Here is a 26,440-nt window from a genome sequence, read left to right as displayed (position 1 = left end):
ACTTGGCTTCCCATGTGTCTTCAAGTACTTTACATAGATGTTTGTGGATTCTGATGTAAAAGTATCTGTTTTAGTTTCCTGGAGGTGGGAGAACCTTCTAAAGCGGGTTAAATATCTTGGACTTTAAAAGAAAATCTTGTCTTAGAAGAAAGATAGAAGTTTCCTAACTTGTAGTGTGTGTTTGTTGTGTTTTTGTTTTGTTTTTTAAATTTGGTCCAGTCTTGTAGAGTACAAAATTAACACAGTAAAACAGGCTGAATGTAATGTTGAAACTGTTGGGCGGTTGGATCAAACGAATGTCCTTTAGGTACATGCAAAATACTGTAGAAAACTGCATAAAAGAAATTATGCCTTGACATGATGGCTTCATATGAGCTTCATATTTGCTGCAGATGTAGTAAAAAGTGTTTTGTTGTTTTTTTTTTTTTTTTAAAAAAAAACCCAACAACCCTCCTCAAAATTAGGAAAAAAAAAAAACCACCAACTGAACAAAAAAAACCCCAACCCCCCAAAAACAAACCAAAAAACTGCTAACCTCCAGAATGACTTTTGTTAAATCATTCAAACAAAAAAAAGGAACAAGAGCTGGTGGAGGAAATGCATAATAAAAAGAACAAATCACAAGTTTCTGAATCATCGTGAGAGACCGAAAGGTTTTAAAAATGGTGGTCTTACAAATTCATGCTTTTTAAATCTTACACAGCTTCAGTTTACTCTCTTGTAGGTAGTCCTCACAAATTCAGGCCTTACTATCTCAAGCACAAAGCTTTAAAACATGGTCACAGGACTCCTGGTCTAAACTTGATGTACCCAGATGGCTGAAGCTCAAAGTGATTTTTATCTGTTGACAAAAGACTGTAGACACATCCTGGAAAATAAGAAATTAAATGGCTGTTGGGAAGAGGGATGGAGGGAAGCTATGGTTACTTCCATTATTTGCTTAAAGGTGCTGGGAAATTCCTGTCTCTTTGAAGAGAGGTTGAGGAAAATGTGGTAATAGCATCATGGTGGCTGGTACCAGCTGTCTGAGGCTGCTCTGCATTTTTCATGTTGTGGTTTTTTTTTTTTTTTGCACTGGTTGCTAAGGTTTACTAAATAATCAGTTATTTCAATTTTAAAATGAGATTAATGGAAATGAATGCATTTGAAGTCACTAAAACTATTAATCAGATGTATGAGATCCCTGATAAAATATTAACAACTTTTTTACAAAGCTGTCAAACCCCTTGAACTGTTTTGTATGGGTTGGAAAGTGTCTTTTTGAATGGTACTTCCAAAGCAATAAAGAGTAAACCCCAACTTCTTTTCCTTTCAAGGCAACATCAATCCCCACACCTTTTTTTTTGTTCGTTTTTTTTTTTTTTTTTTTTTTTTTTGCCTGTGGTCTAATGTAGGATGAAAGCAAAAGCTTGAAAGCATTTCCTTGACAGTTGGCAGACCTCTTTTAATAGCCTGGCTATACAGAAGCATCTCTCTTCCTGGGCTGAAGCTTTTTCAAGCATTCAAGCTAAAAAATTAAGGGTTCACCTTATGTCATCTTTGAAGTCCTTCCTAAATGGCAATACTCTTATAAACAAGCAGCTCATCTGGTTACTTCATATAAACATCGTCCAGAAGTCCCTGTCTTGGCCAGGATTGATTGAAACATGAGAGGCTTCTAGTTAAGGGTCGTGAAGTCCAGTATTTGTGCAAATGAATTGTCCTGATCTTTCGACAACTGGTCAAATCTGTCCTTAATAGGGAACAAAGAACACAAGTCAATCTGAAAGGCATGTGGTAGTAGCATGGTCATCATTGGCTAATTACTTTTTTGTCTGCAATTAGTTAAGTTTTAGTAGAAACTAGTTGAGGACTACCACTGCCTTTATGAATCTTCCATCTAGTAAGTCTTAATTGCCTTTCCTCAGTGCATATGAGGATATTTCTTACAAAGCAGCTAGAATACAGGAATGGTATGTGTGGTACTGGACTATTCATGCTCTTTGCTTGAGAAGTAAATAAGTAAAAAATGGCTCTGTGATGAGACCATCCTTAAGACATAACTGTTTAAGTAAGAGGAAAGACAAGAACACAGTGTAGATCTTATGTGTGTTTCTGTGTTTCAAGAATCCAGGTGAGCCAATTAAAAATAAAAAGTGAACATTTCCTGTATGTTTACAAGGATTTTAACGGAACCTCTAGCCATGGAACATCTGGAACTGACCTGGAGTGCGGAAAAGATGGATTCAAAGAATCCGTGCTACATAGCTTTGCATTTGACTCAGTGGAGATGTAAGAGGAGATGAGTCTTGGAAATAACTGAAACAGAGCAGTGTCTAATACTTTCATCCCCTGTGACTTTTATATTGATGATGATGTGCATAATTTTCTTCTTTCCTGAAGCACTCCTGATATTAACTAGTAAAGGTGTTCACCTATTAAAATCTTGAATATTTTCAGGACTACTTGATTTAAAATTAGTTTTCTTACCTGAAGAGTACCTGACTGTACTATTTAGACAAGTTTGCTATTCGTTGTGATAGTAAGTTTTGTACTGTAACAAAAAACCAACTATATTCTGCCAGTTCCTCATCTGAGTCAACAGCTTTCTGAAATGATACTGATGATGGCAGTAACCCCTTGAATATTAAGTTAAAGAGAAGATCAAGTAGAGATCTGTTAGCTTATAGGTGTCCACAGCAGTTTACTATATCAGGCCCCCTTGCTATGTGTTTGGATGAGCTTGCATGCGTATTGGTTTTCAAAACTACCAGGAAAAGCTTAAATGCTGTAATTAGTGAAAGCTAATGCTCCTTAAAATTCTCTTCAGTGCTTATGGCAAACTTAAAATAACAATTCATTTTATTTTTCAGCACTTATTTCAGGTTGGATTAGACTATTAGTCATGTTAGGTATTATAATTTTGGCATGATGTGCTAGCTGTGTGTATTTTAGTTCTTACAACTATTTCCACTGACCATTGCATTCAGCCGCTGGAAATTTAAGAATTATTTGGAGAATGCTGTTGAGCAAAGGCAATGCATAGGGAAGGCTTTAGAGAGATTATTCTGTTGTTGGTTTTAAATTCTTTGTACATGAGATCTTTTGCGGAAAGAAGCTCTTTACATTCTACTGTGGGATATAGGATTGGTAAAGCGATACTGTTGAGATTCCAAGTTGAAGAAAATAAGGTTGGTTTGGTGGGTTGAGGTTGGCTGGTTGCCAGGTGCCCACCAGGCTGCTCTGTTACTCCTCTGTCAAAAGGACAAGGGAAGAAATATGACAAAAAGTTCTTTAGTGGAGATAAGGACAGGGAGAGATCACTCACCAATTACCATCACATGCAAAACAGACTCTGCTTGAGGAAATTAAATTAATTTATTGCCAATTAAACAGAGTAGGATAATGAGAAATAAGAACAAATCTAAAAAACACTTTCTCCCCACCCCTCCCTTCTTCCCAGGCTCAACATCACTCCTGACTTCTCTATCTCCTCACCCTGAGTGGCACAGGGGGACAGGGAATGGGGGTTGCGGTCAGTTCATAATGCTTCGTTTCAGCTACTCCTTCCTTCTCATGTTCTTCCCCTGCTCCAGCACGGGGTCCTGCCCACAGGTTACAGTCCTTCATGAAATGCACCAGCGTGCATCCTTTCCCACAGGGTGCAGTCCTTCAGGAATGGACTGCTCCAGTATAGGCCCCACCATGGGGTTACAGGTCCTGCAAGAAAACCTGCTCCAGTGTGGGCTCCTCTCCACAGGGTCACAGCTCCTGCCAAGAGCCTGCTCTAGTGTGGGCTTTCCATGTGCTGCAGCTTCCATTAGGGCATACCTACCTGCTCTGGTGTGGGGTCCTCTGTGGGCTGCAGGTGGATATCTGCTCCACCGTGGACCTCCATTGGCTGCAGGGGGACAGCCTGCCTCACCATGGTCTTCACCACAGGCTGCAGGGGAACCTCTGCTCTGGCACCTGGAGCACCTCCTCCCCCTCCTTCTTCACTGACCTTGGTGTCTGCAGAGTTGTTTCTCTCACATATTCTCACTTCTCTCTCCTGGCTGCTGTAGTGCAGCAGTTTTTACCTCTTCTTAAATATGTTATCATAGAGGTGCTACCACTGTCATTGAGTGGCTCAGCTTTGGCCAGCGGCAGGTCTGTACTGGAGCTGGCTGGAACTGGCTCTGCCTGCGATGGAGTCTGCTTCTACTGTCTTCCCCCACAGCCCCCCTGCTACGCAAGTCTTGCCATGTAAACTGTTTGCATTGCTTATGGTTTCATATTTTGCTTTTCAGAGGGCAGATGATTTCAGGTGAAGACTGTGAATTTATTCAAAGATTTGAACAGAAAAGAAATCCAGAAGAAAAACAGGAGTTGTTGCAAACAGAAGGCAATCAAGTAACTTTCCTTTCTTTTAATAATCTAACTTTTGGGGAGGAGGATGGAAGGAAATTTTTGTACCAACTCTTATTTTATTGTTGGCTGCATACAGTTAAGATGTTGTGGAAGAAGTATAAAACTTGCTATTATGATTCTTTTTTTTTTCCCTAGATATAGGTTGGACTTTCTTTTAAAAACCTATTAAATAATTAGTAAATGTCATCTGACTTTGTTGTAGGACAAGATAGCTCAAATCTTTCCTCATCCCACTTTACTTAATCATGCACACTTGTACTTGAGTCACCTTTTTTTTTTAACTTTTTTTCCATATAGTTTATTGATGAGACCTACTAGCAGTGAGATTTCCACTTAGCTAGCTGAACAATTATAAACTACTAGAGTCCATTGGCTGCTAAGATGGATTCAGTTAAACACAGGTGTCTAGTGTCATTTTTAGGCATGGTAAGATAGGAGACATCTGCATTGGGCAGAGGTGATATAAGATTGATAGGTGACCCATGCCATTTGGCTTATGGAGTCCGGGCAGGGTGGCCAAAGACACTTTAATGAGATTTAAAGCAGTAGAATCTCAGCCTCAAAGCCTGAGGTTCTAGCAGACAATGTCAGACATCAAGAGGATTGAGGGAGGCAGGGGGGAAAGTAAGTAGGAGATACACTTAAGACACAAAACTTTCTACTTTAATTTTAGGCTGTTCTGGTTTGGTTTTTTTTTTCCAAATCTTATTGTGTGACTGCAATGTAATGGACCATAATTTGTACAGTGACAAAAGCATATATGGTGAACATTATATGCCACTATATAATTACAGTGTAGCAGTTCAGAGTTCCATTTTTCTTTCAGTTTTAGTTGAATGTGGTGAAGGGGGAGGAGGGAGTGTAAAAAGTAGCGTTGTGACTGTTTCAGCCTATTATATCTGTTGCTGAAACTGTAGAGTAGAGTTGTTCAGGAGGCAGAAGATAGCTCAAATCTGAACAAAGATTTGTCTGCAAGGTATAGGAATTGAACAGGTAAGAGTGACCTGTCTTCCCGTCCTTTCATTCAAGTTGCTGAAACTTTCTTATACTGTGTCTAAGTTTGTTGCTGTTTTGTCAATTTACTTGGTTCTTCTCCTCACTGCCATAAAAAAGGATGCTGATGGAGATTTTTCTAATCAGTCTTTCAACAAAGCACCTTGCTGACTTTCACTAGTGAGTACTTGTTATTTCATTTGAAAGCCATAAAACAATTTGTAAAGGGTAAGGATCAATGTGACAGAAAATCTTCTTTGTAATATAATGTCAAACGTATTCATCTCTTACTGCAATTGAATAAGATGTTGGGATGCTAAATGCTTACGTAAGACTTAACTGTGAATTAATGAGGTCCTGTTTTGTGTTATCAAAAGGAATGAAGACAATTGCTAATATTAATTTTAATGTCTCTTATTTTTCTAGTGTGCTAAAACATTTATAAACTTGATGACTCATATCTCCAAGGAACAGACGGTTCAGTACATTCTGACTATGGTTGATGATATGCTGCAAGTAGGTCAATAACCTGTCTTATTTTTAAGTCTTCAAATGCATGCTTGAATGTTTCCTTAGCGTAATTCAGGTCTCTTCAGGTGTTTGTCATACTGTATTAAAAATACTCTTTTAAATTTTCAGATCTTGTCTTCAGAAGTTAAATGTTAGAACTAAAGTTGTATGAGTAACTTAGTCTTGTATATATATGTTCATGTTCTGGAAATAAAACATACGTGTATGCTTGTCTGTCAGCTCTGAACTGTACTTGATGCAAAACTTGGATGTTAAGGGATGATTTGTGACCTCAGCCCTTTCCTGTGGTGTGGATAGGATGTGACTTCTAACTTGTTAGAAGCTGTTTTCCTATGAAGGTCTTCATTTGGCCACCCTCAGCAAGAAGGTGTAGTTTCTGCAGCTTCAGATTTCCAACATAAGTTAGACTGTTTAGGACATGTTCTGAAATTCTGTGTGGTTTAATAACAAAACGGAAACTTTTGATTCAATGAAATATGTAGCTCATTGTAGCTGTGCGATACAGTGACTTACAAGAGTAGGCTATTAAATTTGGTGTCAGGACTGCTGTGCTGACCTGGACAAGTCAAGAGGAGACTTTACTCAATCAGATAATCCTGCTTTTGCATTTCTTCGCGCTCTAGTAGACTAAGAGAAAGTGGTTGGAGTGATGATGTAGCAAGATGGATTGAGTTGTGTGAGGTTTTCTCCTGGTATTCATGCAGAATATCTGGCTGATTGACAGTTTCTTTTCTGCTGTTTTATGTTATATTTAATACAAGGTTACAGTGAAATGTGTCTAGTGATAACTTAATGGTTTAGGGCAGTGCCCTAGGAGGTGAACCACATGAGTTCTAATTCCAGCTCTGAGTATTCAGTATTGTCAACAGGCAAGTTGAAAAGTGTCAACCTCTCCATGGTATGCATAATATGGGGATTTTGGTATTCTTTCAGGTGCCTGTCTACACATCAGAGCCCTGAGTGAGTGCCCTGACTGCTAGAATAATAGCTAGTGGTGGTGGTGGCAGTTTATTCATGCCCGTCTGCAGATTTGTCACTCTAATCCTCTTCCTCTTCTCTTTAGATTTACTTTTCCCCAACGTGACGCAAACATCAAGAAGCAGAGAAGGCAAAAGGGAGCCTCAGTGTCATTCCTTGATTAGAACACTGAGTTGGGAGTACCTTGTTCTGGCTTATACATTTGATGACAAACTTGTCTTAGTGTGTGAGAGCTCTTGTTTATTATGGCTACTTTTTTGAGGAATGGGTCTTGTTTTCCATGTTGGTGGCCACAGAAGTAATCATTTCACTTGCCCTTCTTTGGAACTTTTTGTGAGTGTCAGTAGGTCTTGTTTCACTTATGTGCTTTGCCATTAGCACATAGCCTGTAGCTACAATATGCAATAGCCGATATCATCTCCTGTGCAGTGGAATTAATACCTTACAGGTAAAGGCTTTCGGTGGCCCACTCTCGAACAATTGTATTACTTCTAGCTGGTCATAGAAAGTAGTTTTGAGTAATCTGTCGTTTGCCGTATTGGTTCTGTCATGTGTTTCTAGATGAACATGTTTTCTTGACTTTATGCTCATGCACTGACGTTTCTGGATCCAGGGCCTTACCCTGCCACAGAAGTGGCATGTGGGGAATTTTTAATGTTAAACATAATGACTTTCACAGAATCACAGAATCAACCAGGTTGGAAGAGACATTAGGGATCATCGAGTCCAACCGTTGCCCTGACACCACCCTGTCAACTAGACCATGGCACTAAGTGCCATGTCCCGTCTTTCCTTAAACACAGCCAGAGATGGTGACTCCACCACCTCACTGGGCAGCCCATTCCAATGTCTAATAACCCTTTCTGAAAAGAAATTCTCCCTAATGTCCTGAACCTCCCCTGGCGAAGCTTGAGGCTGTGTCCTCTTGTCCTATCGCTAGTTGCCCGGGAGAAGAGGCCAACTCCCACTTCACTACAACCTCCCTTCAGATAGTTGTAGACTGCAATAAGGTCACCTCGGAGCCTCCTCTTCTCCAGGCTAAACAACCCCAGCTCCCTCAGCCGTTCCTCATAGGTCAGACCCTCCAGACCCTTCACCAGCTTGGTCGCCCTCCTCTGGACTCGCTCCAACACCTCAGCATCTTTCTTGAAGTGCGGGGCCCAGAACTGAACACAGTACTCAAGGTGCGGCCTCACCAGTGCCGAGTAGAGAGGGACGATCACTTCCCTAGACCGGCTGGCTACACTATTCCTAATAGAGGCCAGGATGCCATTGGCCTTCTTGGCCACCTGGGCACACTGCTGGCTCATGTTTAGCCGGCTATCGATCAGCACCCCCAGGTCTCTTTCCACCGGGCCGCTTTCTAACCACTCTTCCCCCAGCCTGTAGAGCTGCATGGGGTTGTTGTGGCCCAAGTGTAAGACCCGGCACTTGTTCTTGTTGAACCTCATGCCGTTGGTCTTGGCCCATCTATCTAACCTGTCCAGATCCCTCTGTAGGGCCTTCCTACCCTCCAGCAGATCGACACTGCCACCCAGCTTGGTGTCATCTGCAAATTTGCTGAGAGTGCACTCAATCCCTACGTCTAGATCATCTATAAAGATATTGAACAGCACCGGCCCCAGAACTGAGCCCTGGGGAACACTGCTAGTGACTGGCCACCAGCTGGACTTTGCCCCATTCACCACCACTCTCTGGGCTCGGCCATCCAGCCAGTTTTTAACCCATTGAAGAGTCCACCCATCCAAGCCCCAGGCAGCCAGTTTGTCTAGGAGGATGCTGTGGGAGACAGTGTCGAATGCCTTACTGAAGTCTAGGTAGACTACATCCACAGCCCTGCCCTCATCTACTAAGCGGGTCACTTGGTCATGGAAGGAGACCAGGTTGGTCAAGCAGGACCTGCCTTTCATGAATCCATGTTTGCTGGCCCCGATGCCCTGATTGTCCTGCATGTGCCGTGTAATAGCACTCAGGATGATCTGTTCCATCACCTTGCCTGGCACCGAGGTCAGGCTGACAGGCCTATAGTTCCCTGGATCATCCTTCCGACCCTTCTTGTAGATGGGCGTTACGTTTGCTAATTTCCAGTCAGCTGGAACTTCTCCAGTTAACCAGGACTGCTGGTAGATAATCGAGAGTGGTTTGGCAAGTTCATTTGCCAGTTCCTTCATTACTCTGGGGTGAATCCCATCTGGGCCCATAGCCTTGTGGGTGGACTTTAAATTGTCCAGTGTTTATAGTGATACAGGAGAATAAAGATGTTGGTGCACAGTATGTATTTGCATTTGTATGAAATTGGATGCATTTTTCACTTGACAAATTCTGCTTCAGTGTCTGAAAGGCTGCACTGTTTTTTGCAATGCCCTGTGTAACTTCATTATTCAGGGATATCTGGCTCCTGGCATAGAGGGGTTTTGTGTAGGCATCTTCATGGTATCATCCCAGGGCTTCCTAACTCTCTATGTCTCCAATAGGCAAGGCTGAAACAGGACTTCTGGTTTCTTTTGGTCATGTTCAGATAGTAGAACATGCTGTCAGTGATGCCTTATGGACCCTTGGTTGCACATTTTCAAGGTGTAAAATTCTTGTCAGAAAGCAGCACATTGGCCATTGACTCTGTGACCGTGAGTTTAGTGCAGGGTCTCTGCAGACTACAAGGACAGAAGAATCCAAAATAGTGGATATGAAGTCTCATGTCTTTGTCCAAGTAGTCTTAATTTAGTACATGCAAAGATTTTAAGTGAGGAATTGTTCAAGGACATGGCCTGTCATGGTGCCACTGACTCAGTAAAATTGTTTTGAGCAAGGATGTTCACTGCAGTTTCATGAGATGAACAAATAGTATTTGAAAGCTACCTTTGATAGCTGAAACTTCTAGAAACTATCATAGGTAACAGTGTCCAGCTTTTGTTTGTGTTGATAATGACCATCTGTGGTTCTTCTGTTATCTTTCTATGCTTTTCTTGTGAGGTTGTAAAAATCATATCAGCTGTGTTTGGAGCACATCAAAAGCCTACCTGGGTGTCTAGGATTGTTCTGGCAGTTCTACTTATGGGTTTGATCATCAGTCTAAGAAAGATTTATTTTGGAGGCTGTCAGAAGTGAAATTAGTGTGGTGGTTGCCTTATAAGAATATCACCATTCTGCTTATTTCTGAAGGTGGGGAGTGTCAGCATACTGTAATCCCTGAGGAAACATTTCTTATTCTATTCGTATGATAAATACTTGGAATGATTTCTCTGGATTAGGGACTGTGTCACACTGCACAGTCTGTTACTTACAAAATCTTTAAGGACCTGCACTGTGGTTGGTGCAGGTAGCAGTACCACCCAAGTGAGCTTCATTATGCTTCCTCAGAAATGACAGATGCTAAATTATTCAACTGTTGATGTAAGAGCTTCAGGATTTCCTTTTTATCAGTGTCAGTAGCTGCCTAGGAACGTGCATCAGTACGTATTTCAGGGCCATAAGCAGTTCTCCACTCCTTCTCTCCTGTCTTTTCCCCACACCTTAACAGCAAACCAGACTAGTCTTCTGATTGACAGCGTGTTGAAGTTATTTCAGCTTTTTTGCTTCTAGACCTGTCTGTCTCCTCAGTTATGTTTTAAACTGAAGTCATTGATCTATTTCTTTTTGATCTTTTTAGCTAGACTCTGTGTAACACAAGTATAGATGCTAGCAGTGATTTATTTGATCGAACTGCCATTTTTTATCAAACTAGCCCTCACAGAGCAGAGGCTCTCCACCAAGGCACTGTGTTCCTGAGATCTTACTTTTTTTTTTTTTTTTTTTACTTCATAGTTTAAACAACAAATTTTGAGAGGGTTTTTGAGTGCTTTTTGGCACATGCCATATAGAGCATTAATCACTGTAAGGGTTATGACTGTCGGATAACTAGTGACACCTGACCTTCCCCAGACAATGATCAGGACAGCAATTTGCAGCCCATGTGGTGCTGTAACTTTACTTTTGATGAAGGGTTGGTTGCAACCATGACACTTAGTAAGATGACAGTGTTTGGATCATGGATACCTTCGGGTCACCTTGTGCTTAATGGATTGTATTCCAACAAGCAGGCTCGCCAAGCTGATTCTTGGTCCATAGAGTTAATGATAGGGTGCTGAACTGATGGAGGAAAGCTCTTCAGCTAGGGGAGTTTGAAAATTAAATTCATAGGGTAGTGGAGACTGAGATACTGTTCTCATGGGAGTTTCCCAATTACAGCGTTTCAAAGAGTTTTGCATTCTTTGATAGGAATTTTATACTTGGTTGTAGTAGCTTGACTTCAATGGGGAGACATCTCTTTAGAATGAAAGCTTACTATCCACCAGGCTAGAAAGTATATGGAAATGCTGAAGAAAAGCAAGAATCCAGGTATGTGATTTTCTGGAAGGCTGTCTATATTCTAGGCTATTAGGAAATAGCAGGGCTCTTCTTTCTCCTTCGGGTTTGCATGGCCTCTTCTCTAGTCTGCTTTAAGGAGAACCATAATAGCTGCTTTTCACAGTAGTTATTGGGTGAAATGCTTGAAGAAACTCTGCACAGTGCCCAGGTTCAGGTACTTGTGGTCTCTTGTGGTTCAGCCTAGGAGCCCTGGAGAACAGAATTCTGGTGGCTATATCGTCTCCTAGGTATGCAGGGTGGCTGAGGTAACAGCTGGATCAGTTGCAGCCTCATCTGGGAGAGAAGAGCTCGCTTCCCATTGAGAAGAATGGAGAGGCAGGACTAGTTTGTCTCTGCAGTTTCACTTATAGCACATGCAGCAAAGTTGAACAGGCTTTTGAGTGGAAGTAGCAATACATGAAAAACTTTTTATGGACTTTATTCAAGCATAGGTGATTGAATGAAGAGTAGTGTTCCTCTGGAAAATGGCAGTATTTAGCTAGTCTCTCATTTCTCTCATTCTGCTTGCTTGATCAAAAGGATACATCCATTTTTACTCAAGCAGGTGTTGGAGTACTGAGATGTAACTACAGTTTCAAAGTTTGTTTCCCCGTGCCCCAGATTTCTAATCTTAATGTTGGAGTGCTGAAATGAACGGTATCCACAAGTAACTGTCAAACTGAAAAATTTCTATGGGCTATTACAAGCCAGGATACACTCTGATAATATATGCCAACATAATGAGGAGCAAATGACTGCTTTATGTTGAATGCTTTTACAAGTGTCCACCTTTTTCTTTCTCCCAATTTTTACAGGAAAATCATCAGCGTGTTTGTATCTTCTTTGATTATGCAAAACGTGGTAAAAACACTGCATGGTCCTATTTTCTGCCGATGTTGAATCGACAAGATCTTTTCACTGTGCATATGGTAAGTTTTAAGTGAACCTATGTCTGAAGATGGTAGAGAAAAATGCTGGTTTTATTTTTCTTTAGGAGATTTTGAAGTTTGAAGCTAAACTACTGCCTGGACTGGAAAGTTTTCCTCTTGCAGTCTAGATGAGTCATTCTTAATACCACCTTCACTTGACCACATTTTAGAAAGAAAAGTTACGTTGTTTATTGACATTGTTTTTTTTCTGGGAGATTACAGCAGGTTTTAAAGGCTTGGAAAAGCAAGGATTTTAGAGTTAATTAAGCACAGTAAGACATAACTAGAAAAATAACTTTTTAACAACTGCCAGTTAATGCTCCTCATGCTATACAAATATTAGTATTTAAGTTCTCATCCTGTGAAAGGGAAATATCTTTACCTTGATGAACCTTATTCTCTAATATCCTCAAGTTATTATAATGCTGCTTGAAATCTGCTTAAAATGGTTTATAAGCATACTGGGGAAGTAATGGTGTTTGCTGGTACGGTGGGTTGAACCTAGCTGACAGGAAAGCTCCTACCCAGTTGCTTGCGCAGTTCCCCACAGCAGGATTGGGGAGAGAATTGGGAGGGCAGAAGTGAGATAACTCGTGGGTCAAGATAGATGGTTTAGCAAGTGAAGGGGGAAAAAAGGAAGGAGGGGTGGAACCCAAAACAAATCCAACAAAAAGTGATGTAAGGGCAATCACACAACACCAGCAGACTGATGCCCAGCAGTGCATCTCTTTGGTCAGCTATCCCAGCTGCATGCCCTCCCAGCCTCTTGCCCCTTGCCCTCACCCTACTCACTGGGAGTGTAGAGTGAGAAACAGAGTAGTCATTGATGTGCAAGCACTGCTCAGCAACAGCTAAAACACTGGTATGTTATCAACACTGTTTTGGTCTGCAGTCTAAAAGACAACATCATATGGAGTGCTATGAAGAAAATTAAGTCCATCCCAGCCAAGCCCGGTATAACCATGTGCATTGTATGGTATCTGCTGTGCTTTGAGCCACTGGGTGCTGCTGGTGTATATGAAGTAACTTTTTTGGAATGCTTAATATTCTTCTGTCATCTGTGGTGAGAACTGGCCATTTCATCTCAGCAGTTTTTTTCTCCTTGTGGGGGAAAAATATGGTTGTATTACTGTAAATTCCTAATGGACACCATAGTTTCCACTAATAAAACTTAAATTATGGCTTGAAGAGGGAGAAAACCGCATGGCTGTGAATTGATCTTCACTGCATATGTTTATGCTGGCATGGTATGGTAGAATCAAATCAGTGTCTCAGACTACAAAACTACGTACCTGGCCTGCGTTATGCTGTGGTGGCAGTACTGGCGCAAGGACTTCCAGGCAAGTCATGCTGTTTGCCCTTAGGTGTGGCCAGTGCAACTGTGTTTGGGGCTGTGCTGTGACTTGAACAGTGAGCTGGCCTGTTTTCAAGGAAAATGTCAGGCTTGATTTTTTTTTTTTTTTTTTTTTTTTTTTCAATCTGACTGATTCACTGCATGACCATGGAATTGAGTTACTTGGTGCTGCTGAAGGAGCAGGCTGTTGGGGTTTTTTGGTACTTTTTTGGGTGGTTTTTTTATGATATTGCTGCTGAAGACTCACCTTGCAAAACTGTAGTTTGAGCAAACTCAGACCATATTGACTTCTCAAGTATGCATGTAAAGTGTAATTTTTAAACCCTTGCAGTGCAAACTAATTAGGCTCCCTGGAATGATGGCTTTCAAATGGATAGTATAGAAATTTCTGTATCTAGTATTTCTCTGCTTACAGCTGTGTTGTTCAGATATTGTTTTGTTTCTGTACTGCAAAAACATACAAATAACGTTACAAATCATAGAGAACCTTATGTGTCGCGAATCCACTTTAAAACACTAAGTTTGCTCCCTTACTATGCCTTTTAGTACTCTTTGTGCAAGTATCTTTTTAAAGCACATTAATGTTTTCAAAACAAAGTTCTAGGTTTGTGTTGGTTTTGTTGGGGTAGTTTTGTTTTGTTTCCTTTTCCTCCTTACTATGCACACTGGAAGACTTTTGATGCCACATCATTGCCATCTGCATAGACAGATGAAAATACTTGTCCTCTGTGTCCAGGCTCAAATTCTTTTAGGCATAAATAGTCTGTCATTCAGGGGTGAAAGCGCTGTTTTAAGTCGGAAGGACCGTAGAGATCTGGTATCTCTTGTTTTAAAGCTGAAGGGATATTATAGGGTTAGTTGGCTGCATTCGGAAGTGGATTTGACACATTTCAGTGTAGAGACTGTTGTTCCAGACTCTCACTCATAATCCCTCTAGAAATCAGTGGTGGGTGGTGATGCACATCTGAATGCAGTATAGTGGAAAGGTGCCTGGAGTAGTCTCCTCACTGCATCATGGAGGCTGTATACAGGCAAACGAACCCCTGCTTCAGTAGTTTCTTGGTTAGACTGCCTCTTTATATATAAGCTGGCTCAAGTGTTTCTGCAAATAAGCTGCAGGCTGCAATGTAGAGTTACTTCAAACATAATTTGGAAAGACTGGCATAGAAATACACTCTTGTATGTATTCTTGTGCCATAGGCATCGTGAAAATTCTTAACCTGACTACATTTTTACTCTTCAACTTCATTCTTAAATTCTACCTTCCGTTTTGGTTTTCTGCTCCTCCTTTCCTGGACTTGAAACTTCTCCCTTCTTGTAGATTGCTTCAGTTCCAGTACAAAAAACTTTAATACTTTTCAATCATTTGTATTGGTATATACTGTAATTGCTTAAAGTAAGCTTGTTCATGTATGTGTTAGGCCATTAAGTGTCTTACTGTTGATAGATTCTGACTGTAATGGTGTCCTACAGCAGTAGCCCATTGATAGTACCCCTCCACCCCCTTCTGAGTTCTTCGTTGGTGCCTTTTGAACTTCCATCAGCTACAGGTATCTGCTAGCATTGTGAAAATATACCAGTTAGTAGGAAGTAGAAGCAGCAGAAAGCTGAAGAAACAAAATTACTAGGCATGAAGAGTCCCTTACATAGAAAACAGGTAGATTTCTGTAAGGGACCATCTTTTACCTAAACTTTGTTTCCAGAGCTTATAGGACTTCTCACTGAATCCTGAAATGTCTGCTTTTGAAATATCTGTTTATTGCATTCGTTTTCAGGCAGCAAGAATTATTGCCAAACTGGCTGCATGGGGGAGGGAACTTATGGAGGGCAGTGACTTGAATTACTACTTCAACTGGATTAAAACTCAGCTCAGTTCACAGGTAAAAAGCTACTTCTGTTTAAACATTGCAGTGACTTTGAGAACTTTTTTCAAGAATATGAATATATAGGTGTGCAAACCACTGGTATATTTTTCATTTCATTATTTTAAAATGAAATTTCACTTTGTAATTTTTAAAGCTAAATATCCTTTATTCAAACACATAGTTTTTAACTTAATATTTTGTATTTTCTGCTCTAGTCCTTGAAATGTAAATTAAAAATGAAAAATAAAGCTTTTTCCCTTTTCTGTTGGTTAACACTGATTTTCTTCTGGACACTGAGAAAACATGTGATGAGGGTTTTTTGTTTCCCAGTATTGTTTTGTTTCTCAGAGCTTTTTGCTGGGAAGAAAAATCACATGGCAGCAGGAAGTAAATATCAAAACTCGTTTCCAGTTTACTGTCATACAAAGCTTTTGTTTTTAGTCCTGTCTCTTGAAACTAGATAAATCTTGACTTATTTGGGCAGTATTTTTATGGCATTAGCTCAGTATGAACTGCTTACTGCTGGCTTGTCCTTCAAAGATTAATTGTTCTCCTTTGTATTCATTTTTAGAGATTTTCCCTTCAATCCTTATCAAAACCCAGTGATTTGTCATTCTCTAAGGTAGTGTTGTAGCAGAAGTGGATTCTGGAGAGCAGAGAAGCATTCACTAGGTTTAGTAACGGTGTATTTTTCATAGTTTTTGAAACTGGGTTTAATAAAAAGCATTTTTTTTTTCTCTAGAAGAATCTTAAAGTTGGAATTACCTTCAGAAAGATTAAAGAGAACAGTTTTCAAATTCTAAGATGAAGATGGATAAAAGTCTTAAGTAAATCCACACTTACAAACAAATAAATAAATAAAAATAATTAAATCTTGATATACCAGGATCAGCTCCAAGCATATTCTTGTAGACATGATAATGTATGTGGGAAATGAATACAATATGTTATCATAATATATCGAGCAGGAAAAGCATCTAATAGATTCTTAATCTTTTATGACTAGAGAGAGGGGAGAATTTAAAGAAACTTGGTAATTTAACAACTGTTCTGTAAGGGTGAAGGACAGCTCTGATTTTAAGCTTTTATTTTTTTTTTGCTAGAAACTACGTGGTACAGGGGGTTCTGTGGAAGCAGGAGCAGTCTCCACAAGTGATGTGAGTATATCTTTGAAATCTGTCAATTTACTATTTTGGGCAGATAATATCCACTCCTCGGATTAAGGTGCAGAGTTGTTCTGGTGTCAGTAATAGAAAGTACTTGGAATCAGAACGGTATGACAACAGAGTGCCAGGTGATGGCGCCAAGAAACAAAAAGTATTTTAAAACACTGTTTTTACAGAAAATGCTGGTAGTGGAAGTATGTATTTTACAAGTTGGTATGGGTTGTTGAAAACTGTAGTTGTGTCTAGTGTTCTCTTTGTTAAAAGTAGAAAAAAATACATGCCATTAATTTAATATTTGAACAATACTGCCTGTTTAGCACTTAACTGTTTGACTTGTAGAAGAAACCTGAGACTAAGAAGCTTTTGGCTCTTGTGATGTATAGAACTTAGAAAGGGCACATCAGATATTAAAGCTAACATTGCCCCTCAACCTCTGTAGCATAAAATTCCAAGAGTGCTTTCAAAGCTGTAAGCTTTTCATATTTGAATAGCTTAAGTTCAGGGGAAAATGGATTGTCCTCTTTGCATCGCTATTTATGTATACCGAATTTCGTGTAGTTATAATGGCTGTTGAGCTTGGAAATGAGCTGTGGCAGCATAGCAAACACAAGTGATAATCGTAACTGGATTTTTGTTTTGTTGTGGCACAATGAGGCGGTTTATCGTAGCTTTTGAATATGGAGTAGAATTCCATTTGGTCTTTTGTTCCTTTTGCAACCTGAAAGCGTTCATAGTTTTTCAGAAGACTTAAATATGAACCTGGAATTTGTTTTTCTTCTAAATGTAGTCATCGCTTTAAAGCATTAGTTTCCTATAGAGAAGAGCCTCTTAAATTACCATCTGACTAGGGTTTAAAATAGAAAAGTTGAAAGGCTGTTATGCATGACCATGGATAGGGGGTAAAATTATGGCCTGGGCATAAAAGCTGAAGTATTTCAGTATTTCCTGTGCAGTTCTGTGTGCCATACTGTTAGGTTTTGTGAGGCTGACAGCCCTTGGTCAGATAGCCTTAAAAGAGTAAACAGTTCTACAGCACGCAACAGCTCTCATTATGGAGCTATGAGCTCTTCTAACTTGCTTAGAAATCTGTATTCATTGTACTGTAGCACTGCATGGATGTACTGTACCACTGCAGGCTCCCAAAGCAGCAGAACTGATAGTGCAAATGTGTTCTAGGATAATTAAGTTGAGTAAGTATTGTGTTGACTTCGTTAGTGTTCTGATTTCAGATTTAGCTCGTGCAGGTTCTGATTAATTTATTTCAGAGTAAATTAGAGATGCAGTTGTAATGCTTTACACAGGAAATGAGAGCTGGGATCTATTATGAAAATTCAATTATAATAGTGCTGAAAGAGAATGCTTTTATGACAGACTCTTTAAAAAGAAAACTCCAGTAGTACACAGATTGGTGATGCAGATAAATTAATAAGTTATTGGGGGTGGAAGGGCTGTCTGTGTGTTTATAACTTTTATTTGCATGGTGTATGAGAGTGAATACCTACCTAGGGAAATGAATGTTCTGTATAACTATTTGGGTCTAGTTGTTCAGACTCAGTTTTTATATAAAGGTCTTAATCTCTGATGAGAGACACAGAATGGATTAATCTTTATTTTAAATTCTGTTTATTGTCTCTTCTCTTTTCCCTTCATATGGGATTGCCTAACATCATCCGTTAAATGTCTGAAAGGTTTGACCTTGTATTATGTGAGTGGTCTACCATAAGACTTTCAAGACACATAGTAAAGAAAAAGGCTTATAGGAAAAAATCACAGCATTTTATCAGCAGCATATCTGAGTATTAGTGAAGATAATGCCAGAAGCTGAGCAAGAAGAAAGAAAAAAATGCCACTTCTGTGTACCTTGGGATCTTTCTGTTGCTGTAGTGGGAAGGACAATGTGTTGACCAAAACCATTTTTGAACTGCAGCCTATCTTAAGTGTTACTGCACAGAAAACACATGCTTTTAGAGATGAAAAGCTATTTAATGATTCTGTCTTTGTGACTGTTTATATAGGAGTCTGAATGAAAATAGAATTTAGTGGTGCATCTCTCAGCATTTTCCTGATCGGAAAGTTTTAGTTTCATTATTCTGTTCTTAGCACAGTATACTGTGCTAAGCTTTTAATGAAAAGAACAAAAAATTAAAATGAAAAGCTAAACTTTAAGAATGATTTTGCATACTTGTTTTTATAATGGTATTTTTTTGTATAAATACACATCTTATTATGATAAGGATGGTACTTACTGTGGGGCACAGACGTAGGAAAATACACAATTGTAATGACACCGCTGCTGTTTTGAGTTGGAGAATGGGAGTGGGAGGAAGCTGAGCTCAAGATTCCTTTTTCTCCAGTGACCTCTAGCAAACTTCTTCAAGCTTGGTAACCAATTTGCTGATTTATTTCCTAAAGTTTGCTCAATGGAATAACAGTTGACTCTGTGGATGAAAGGGCTCTGGCAGTATAATCAAACAGAAGACAGCCTTCATTCATAGGGGCTGAAAGAAGGCATGTTCAAATGGGCTATAAAAATCTGTTGTGGTAATGTAAAATGGTATCACTTGCATAATGCTGCTTTTCTATTCAAAACTCTTCTCCGTTTATATTTTGCTTCCCACCTTTTCTTGTGAGATGTTTGTTTGTTTTTTAAATAGGGGGATGTAAAGCATTGTAAGGGCGAGACTGTAACTCGGAAGTGTCGCTGAAGAAATGTGTGTTGAAGTATGCCAGTAAAGCCTAGTGTGGAAAACTGAAGTTCAGCACTACCTAACTCTTCTTGTAAGAAGTGATGTGTTCTTCTTTTCACCTAGAGTTCCCAGTATGTACAATGTGTTGCTGGATGTCTGCAGCTGATGCTCAGGGTCAACGAATATCGCTTTGCGTGGGTAGAAGCAGATGGAGTAAATTGGTGAGCATTTATTTCAATTTATATGGATATACTTGCACTTATAATAGCATGTTCCCCAGTGACCTCTTTTGGAATAGAACTCTCTTGCAAAAGACAGCTGCTCTGTTTGAGTACAAAACCTGTTTGTTTTCAAACATTAATACAGTCAAATAGACAAATTAAACTTGCAGTTACAGGTATCAATGTTGAGACTTTAATGCTACTTTACTCTCCATGAACAACTGCGTAAATAAATATCTGAAGGGGAATACAGACATTTGTCTTTAGCTGGAGATGCTCAGTTTTTCATTTAATAGAACAAGGACTAACGAAATTAGTTTCTGCTTATCTTCTTTGTCTTTCAGTTTGGAGTTGTTCAGTCTGAAAATATTAGTGAAAAGAGAATCATGTTCTAGAACTAAGCTCAATTTTTTTCCACATATGGCTTCAAATAGATCATTCTTCTATGCAGATTCTCTTCATAAATAGCTCTGCATAAGACTAAGATGTTTTCACTCATCTTATTCAAAAAATCCCTGTCTATAACTCCTCTGCTGTGCATGCCTCTCTTGGGCATGCAAGAAAAATACTCCAGTACTCTGAAATGGAGAAAAGTCAAAGTTGCCCGTGAACTGAAAGTTCAGAAGATGTTCACGTGTCAAGATGACACTAGTGAAACAAGCTTTTTCACCAAGGAAGCTGTTTAATAAACTATTAGAGCATTACAGCAACCCTGTGTTTCAACAAGTTTGAAATTGTCTTAATTTTGATAGCAATGATCTTGAAAGTAATTTGTTTATTTTTTTTTTAAATGGGTTTAGCTTTTTTGGAATGGACTTGTAAATTGCTTATTAAATTTTCAAAACTTCAACAGAACAAAGCTTCTTCATGATTTCTTCTTGGAGGTCTTGTGATATTATTTCTTCTCTAGCAGTGCTTTGTATATCTGTGATGTGTTATATCTATAAGCTGTTTTCTGAGAACTAACTTGTTAAATAATGACTACTTCAGCTCATTTTGGACACTCCCGTGGAGAGATGCAATTAAGGAAAGCAAGTTCAATTTGTGTAGATTTTGTTCTGTCTGTTTACTCCTTTTTCTTCACTCTGAAGGAGTAGCTATGGGTTTTTCTGTTTCTTCTAGAATGACAAATAGTGCTCTAAATATGCCCGTAGAAAGAGGGTCTCTGTGAACCTGAAGCTGGATACAGTGCCACAGCAGTTCACATGGGAAAAGCTGCTTTATGGCTGTAAGGCTCAGGAGGAAATAACTGTATCTTTAAAAGATGGCTTTCTGAACAAGCTGCTTGTACAATGATAAATACTGGCGCAGGATACTGTGAAGCAAGTGTTGTATACTCATCCTTAGCAGCTCTTTCCAATAAGTTCTTGTTAACCATTCCTTTAAATGTTTCAGGGTGGAGATATGTAATCTATGCAGTTATTATTTAAAAATCAAATGTATACTATCTTAATTTTTCAGTATCATGGGGGTCTTGAGCAACAAATGTGGCTTCCAGCTCCAGTATCAGATGATTTTCTGTGTGTGGCTGCTGGCATTTAGCCCTCAAATGTGTGAATATCTCCGTCGGTATAATATTGTTCCAGTGCTGTCGGATATTCTTCAGGAATCTGTCAAAGAGAAAGTAACTAGAATCATCCTTGCAGCATTTCGGGTAAGTGTCTGCTGACTGTAATTGCACTGCGCTTCTCTCAAATGAGTGGGTCTCAGATGTTGCGAATGCACAGCTGTTTCTGCTAGACTGTATCAGTAAACTGGATTGAAAGCCTAATTCTCCCTCACTTTTTTTTTTTGTGAGCTGAGTTTTGGCACAGGTAATAGACATGCTAGTACAGGTAATAGACATCTGCTATCCAATGTCTTCTTTAAGTAAAGTTGACTAAAAAAACCTGTGTTAACGCAGGCACTAGTGATTTCCCTTCTTTAGTTCAAGATTCTTTTTTTCTGCTAGCACTAGTGTAAAACACTGTAGTTACTAATACCTGATAAATTTTGCCTTACAAGGCGTTAATTAAAAAATACTATTTTAAACACGCATCTGTTTGTCAAACTGACTGACTGGGAAATTATTTTTATCTACTAGTCCAAAAAAAAGTCTTTTCTTGGTGGCTCTGTCAAGTTGAATGAGGATATCAGCGTAAGAGTTATTAGTTGACTTAATATGTCCACATTACCTGAAAATCACTGGTCCTACTTAAGATAATTTGAAATAACTAATCACCAAGACTTGCTGTTTTGTTGTGAGAGTACCAATTTGTGTTCACAGGTGCTAATTGTGCATGTGCACATAGTTTTACATGCATGCTTGTCAAGCATCTTGTATGTAATACAGGAATGCTATAACAACTTGTTTCGGCACTGGTGAGGCCGCATCTTTAGTACTGTGTTCAGTTCTGCGCACCGCACTTCAAGAAAGATGTTGAGGTGTTGGAGCGAGTCCAGAGGAGGGCGACCAAGCTGGTGAAGGGTCTGGAGGGTCTGACCTACGAGGAACGGCTGAGGGAGCTGGGGTTGTTTAGCCTGGAGAAGAGGAGGCTCCGAGGTGACCTTATTGCAGTCTACAACTACCTGAAGGGAGGTTGTAGTGGAGTGGGAGTTGGCCTCTTCTCCCGGGCAACTAGCGATAGGACAAGAGGACACAGCCTCAAGCTTCGCCAGGGGAGGTTCAGGTTGGACATCAGGAAGAATTTCTTTTCAGAAAGGGTTATTAGACATTGGAATGGGCTGCCCAGTGAGGTGGTGGAGCCACCATCTCTGGCTGTGTTTAAGGAAAGACGGGACATGGCACTTAGTGCCATGTTCTAGTTGACAGGGTGGTGTCAGGGCAACGGTTGGACTCGATGATCCCTGATGTCTCTTCCAACCTGATTGATTCTGTGATTCTGTGAAAACAGGACTTAGATCCTGAGTAGGAGATGTAGATCTTGGAAACTATTTGTTTTCCTGGGTACGGATTATGTTCAGTTGTAGGTGTTGCAAGTAAATTAGGATGGAGAGGGGGGAATTGTTGCTTACTGACTTGCTGTTCAGCAATAATGAGCTGTGTGAAGACGCTCACTCTGTGACTTAAATGGTCTCTCTATCCAAAAGCATCTGCTACTTAGAAGAATCTCTGGATAAGGTAGATCATAAGAATATTCTATTTATCCTGTTGAAGGAGGTCAGTGTGAAGAGGTATTTAGTAGGGGCCGTTCTTAGTATGTAGACCTCTGTAGGTGTTCTACTGTTCTTTAGGATTTTAATGTTGGGATTAAGCCGGGATGTACAGCAAGACAGCTTAAAAAAAAAAATAAAAATTGAGGGGCTCAGCAGTTTATATTCAACAACTTCCAATTCTGAGGCCTTAAAAAGTAGGAGAAATAATTGCTAGTTCTTAGATTTAGTGTGCTTTGCAAGAGGAGACAAAAATGAAGCTAAGTTCTTTTAATAAATAAAGGCTAGGCAAGAATAAGATGATTCTGTTACAGGCTTCAGGGAAATTAACTTAGCTGTTTTCTTTCTCCAACATTAAATACTAGTGTTGGCATGAAAATGAGGTTAGAAAGTAGCAGCCAGGAAATAATAGATTAGAAATTAGACATCAGAGCTGTGAGTTCTGAAGCAAAATTGAAATAGGTAGGAGAGCCAAAATAGCCCTTTTCCTGTGTGAGAAGCCACAGTATCAGTTTATGGAAAAAAAGTGATAGGTGAATTGCATGAAGGTCTAGGCTTGATGATTTCTCAAATCATCCCTACTGCCTGTGTGTTGCTGAAGGTATGCCATGAGTCTTGACAACTTGCGTATGTCTTCTCTACTACCCAATTTCTCCTAATTTGACTTGTTGCACCTCTTTGGCAAGTTAATTGCATGTAGTATATAATTGTAATGTAATTTTTTTTCTGTAAGGCAACAGGTATTGGGTGCTTCTGTCTACTTTGAATCAATTACTTTCTCTCTTTACCAATTAAAATTTTTTTCCTCATTTTTCATGCTTTAGTTGTCTTTTATGTTCGTTTCCTACCTGTAACTCATTTTGTACCTTAATTTTTTTTTATCACTGAGTAGTTTACTGATCCATTCTATTTACTCATGTGTTCCTGTTTGTACTTTCTTAACATATGCTTTCAATTTCACTATAAAAAGCTTGAATATCTCACTATGGTGTGAGATAGGTAATAATATTTGGAGTAGCTTCCACATCTACCTATAATTCTCTTAACTATAAGTTCTTTCAAAACTTTTACCTGCTCCTTGAACTTGTTAAATTTTGTCTTTTAAGATTCGTTATTTGTTCTTTCGCTCTCATTAGCACTTTTAACTCTAAGTAATTTAGCACTATTTTCTGTAAATTACCTTTTACTTCTCAGTTCTCTTCCTGAAATAGAAACGGAGGTTATTGCACATTGAAGCTAATGGTATGTGATCATTAAAAGCAGTAATATGACTTATATTCAATATGCAAGTTTTAACATTTATTTATTTGCAGTGTTCTTCCTTACTAACTGGTATGATGTCTGATATCTTAGAAGCCTTAAGTGTAATGGTTCTTTAACATGAATGAGAGTGATGCAGTCAAATTCCATCTATATGGTTTCATTGCTTATTTCTGGTCGATGTTAAGGCTTATTGATACGAACACATGTTCTGTTTGTTAAGGACTTTGTCTTTTATATAGACTTCATGTTTTCAGCTTTATCAAAAAGTGCAGGTGGCTAGCTCTGATTGAACAACATAATGTGAAGCTGATTAAATTGAGTAGAAATGTAATGAATAAATGATGTTGGAACTTGACTATTACATTCTGTGCTTGTAATTCCAGTCTTGCCAACAAGCTTCTGTTTGAATAAAAATGTCTAGTTGGAATATTCCTAAATTCAAAAGAAGCGGATCTAATCCAGATGGTAACTCTTTAGTTGAAAAGGTGACTTTAGGATTGTGGGTTTTTTTAATTTATTTTTTTAATTAAGGCTTTCCTGCTTTAGGCTATTGCTGCACAGGAAGCTAAAATGATAATTCCAGATAAAAGTAGTTGTTTATGGCAGAGGCTCTGGAATTTGGGGTATAAGCTTGCCCTTTTTCTTTGAATAGTCTTTGTAGTCAGCCTGATTTGATGTGGAAAAATGATTAAAGCAGGTGAATTAATACTTTCTAATATTGAAGGTAGCATACCATCTAGGAGAAAAAAGGTCTAAGTGACCTAAACTTGAATGCAGTGGTGGTTGTGCTTTTCAGCACATAGGGTTGCATTACTTCTATTGTTCAAGACAGAGTGGGTTTTTTTTAAGTTCCTCTTCATCTGCTGTAGAGACAGATATGAATACTCCTCCTGTGTAGTAAGGTCAGTCCTAGGCAATTTATGCTACTAACTGTAAGTGTAAAGCAGCCGCAGTGTGGTAGACTTGTATGTTACTACTTTGGAGAGAGTAGTTCAGGAATTGGTCAGTTCTGTCACTAAATTAAAAAGTGCCAATAACAATTTCTTAAAAATACCACTTCATTTCAAAATAGTCTGTTCTTAAACAAAATAAAAAAAATTTTTACTTCCCTAGAATTTATTAGAGAAATCTACTGAGAGAGAAACTCGCCAAGAATATGCTCTTGCCATGATTCAGTGTAAAGTTTTAAAGCAGCTAGAGAATTTGGATCAGCAGAAATACGATGATGAAGACATAAGTGAAGATATCAAATTTCTACTGGACAAGCTTGGTGAGAGCGTGCAAGACCTTAGGTATGCTTTGCAGTGTAAACTTTTAAAAAGTGCAATTATATGAACATTCATAAAGCCTTTTTTCTTTCTTAAGGCTAAATAATGTACAGAATTATGATACGTAAATGCTAGTTGATAAGGTAGAGCGTACAGAGATGCTAGTTATATATAAAAGTTTCCTATTCTAAGTGAGTATTTACAGGCTGAATAGGAAATAAACCTTCAATTTTGGATAGATGATCTTTGTAACTGACAAATTGTTAAAGGACTTAAGAGGGATCTTACAGGAGTTGCAGTCTAGGCTGAAGACTACCTGATTAGAATACATTTTGCTGTCCAGATTAACTCAGGTTTTTGCGAGTGTTTACCTCGTTATTGCTCTTGTGCATAAATTGAACTGCATATTGTAGTTCATGTCAAAGGTTTAATCGGGTGAAAGGCAAGGACTGAGATCCTTGATTGGGCAAGTTAAAACCTAGAAAACAGGCAAAACAGCCAGTTGAATTCCCCAAATGCTATGTTTGTGTGGCTTGGGTTTTTCCTTTTTTTTTTTTTTTTTTTTCTTCAGGAGTGGTGTTTTGGGGTATATGGAGGGGTATGTTTGAAGTCAAATTGTTCTCTTGCCTTTCATGCTTTTCGTTATTTTTAAAATGGTGAACTCTGAGACAGGGAACAGTTCTCATGCTCTGCAGAGAGCTGACTTACGAATATGTCATAGCAAATTGTGCTCCAGCTTTGTCTTTCTAGGGACAGGCTTAGGCATGCAATTCATACTCTGTTCATAGAAGCTCAGCCAATATTTCATTCAGGTCTTTTGTGTTGCAGCTCCTTCGATGAGTACAGTTCTGAGCTCAAGTCAGGAAGACTGGAATGGAGCCCTGTACACAAGTCTGAGAAGTTTTGGCGGGAGAATGCTGTAAGACTAAATGAGAAGAATTATGAACTACTCAAGTAAGTTTTCAAGTCTTGAATCACATAATTCTTTAATATTTTCTGTGTTTAACTGAACCTGTGTCTAATACAACTTTTACATTTCAACATGAAGTAACGTCTAGAATGAAAGCAAGTCAGAACATCTTGCAATTTTTAGAATGTCCTTACTCATATATGGTTCGTTCTGTTTAAAAGCAGAATTGTTTATTTGCTTTTACTGGTCAAAATGTATTGATGATGATGATAGATGGAATATCTCTACCTTAACTTGCATGCAAATGTATGCCATTGACACTTTTAATGCTTTCACTTGAAAAATAGCTA

General features: G+C 39.0%; 1 protein-coding gene across 1 annotated transcript in view; it reads left to right on the top strand.

Moving 5' to 3' along the window:
• ATP6V1H (ATPase H+ transporting V1 subunit H) overlaps positions 1-26,440 on the top strand; it is a 54,486-nt gene that overhangs the window by 5,241 nt on the left and 22,805 nt on the right. The window contains exons 3-11 of the mRNA XM_068396333.1: positions 4,269-4,371; positions 5,809-5,898; positions 12,090-12,203; positions 15,333-15,437; positions 16,526-16,579; positions 19,399-19,496; positions 20,958-21,150; positions 25,026-25,204; positions 26,009-26,134. Coding sequence (XP_068252434.1) covers positions 4,269-4,371; positions 5,809-5,898; positions 12,090-12,203; positions 15,333-15,437; positions 16,526-16,579; positions 19,399-19,496; positions 20,958-21,150; positions 25,026-25,204; positions 26,009-26,134 — 1,062 coding nt within the window. The remainder of the gene's footprint in view (positions 1-4,268; positions 4,372-5,808; positions 5,899-12,089; positions 12,204-15,332; positions 15,438-16,525; positions 16,580-19,398; positions 19,497-20,957; positions 21,151-25,025; positions 25,205-26,008; positions 26,135-26,440) is intronic.

This window comes from Nyctibius grandis, chromosome 3, assembly GCF_013368605.1.
Source record: "Nyctibius grandis isolate bNycGra1 chromosome 3, bNycGra1.pri, whole genome shotgun sequence".
Lineage (NCBI taxonomy): Eukaryota > Metazoa > Chordata > Aves > Nyctibiiformes > Nyctibiidae > Nyctibius > Nyctibius grandis.
Note: the sequence above shows the minus strand (reverse complement) of the source record. Positions and strands in the feature narration are given on the sequence as shown.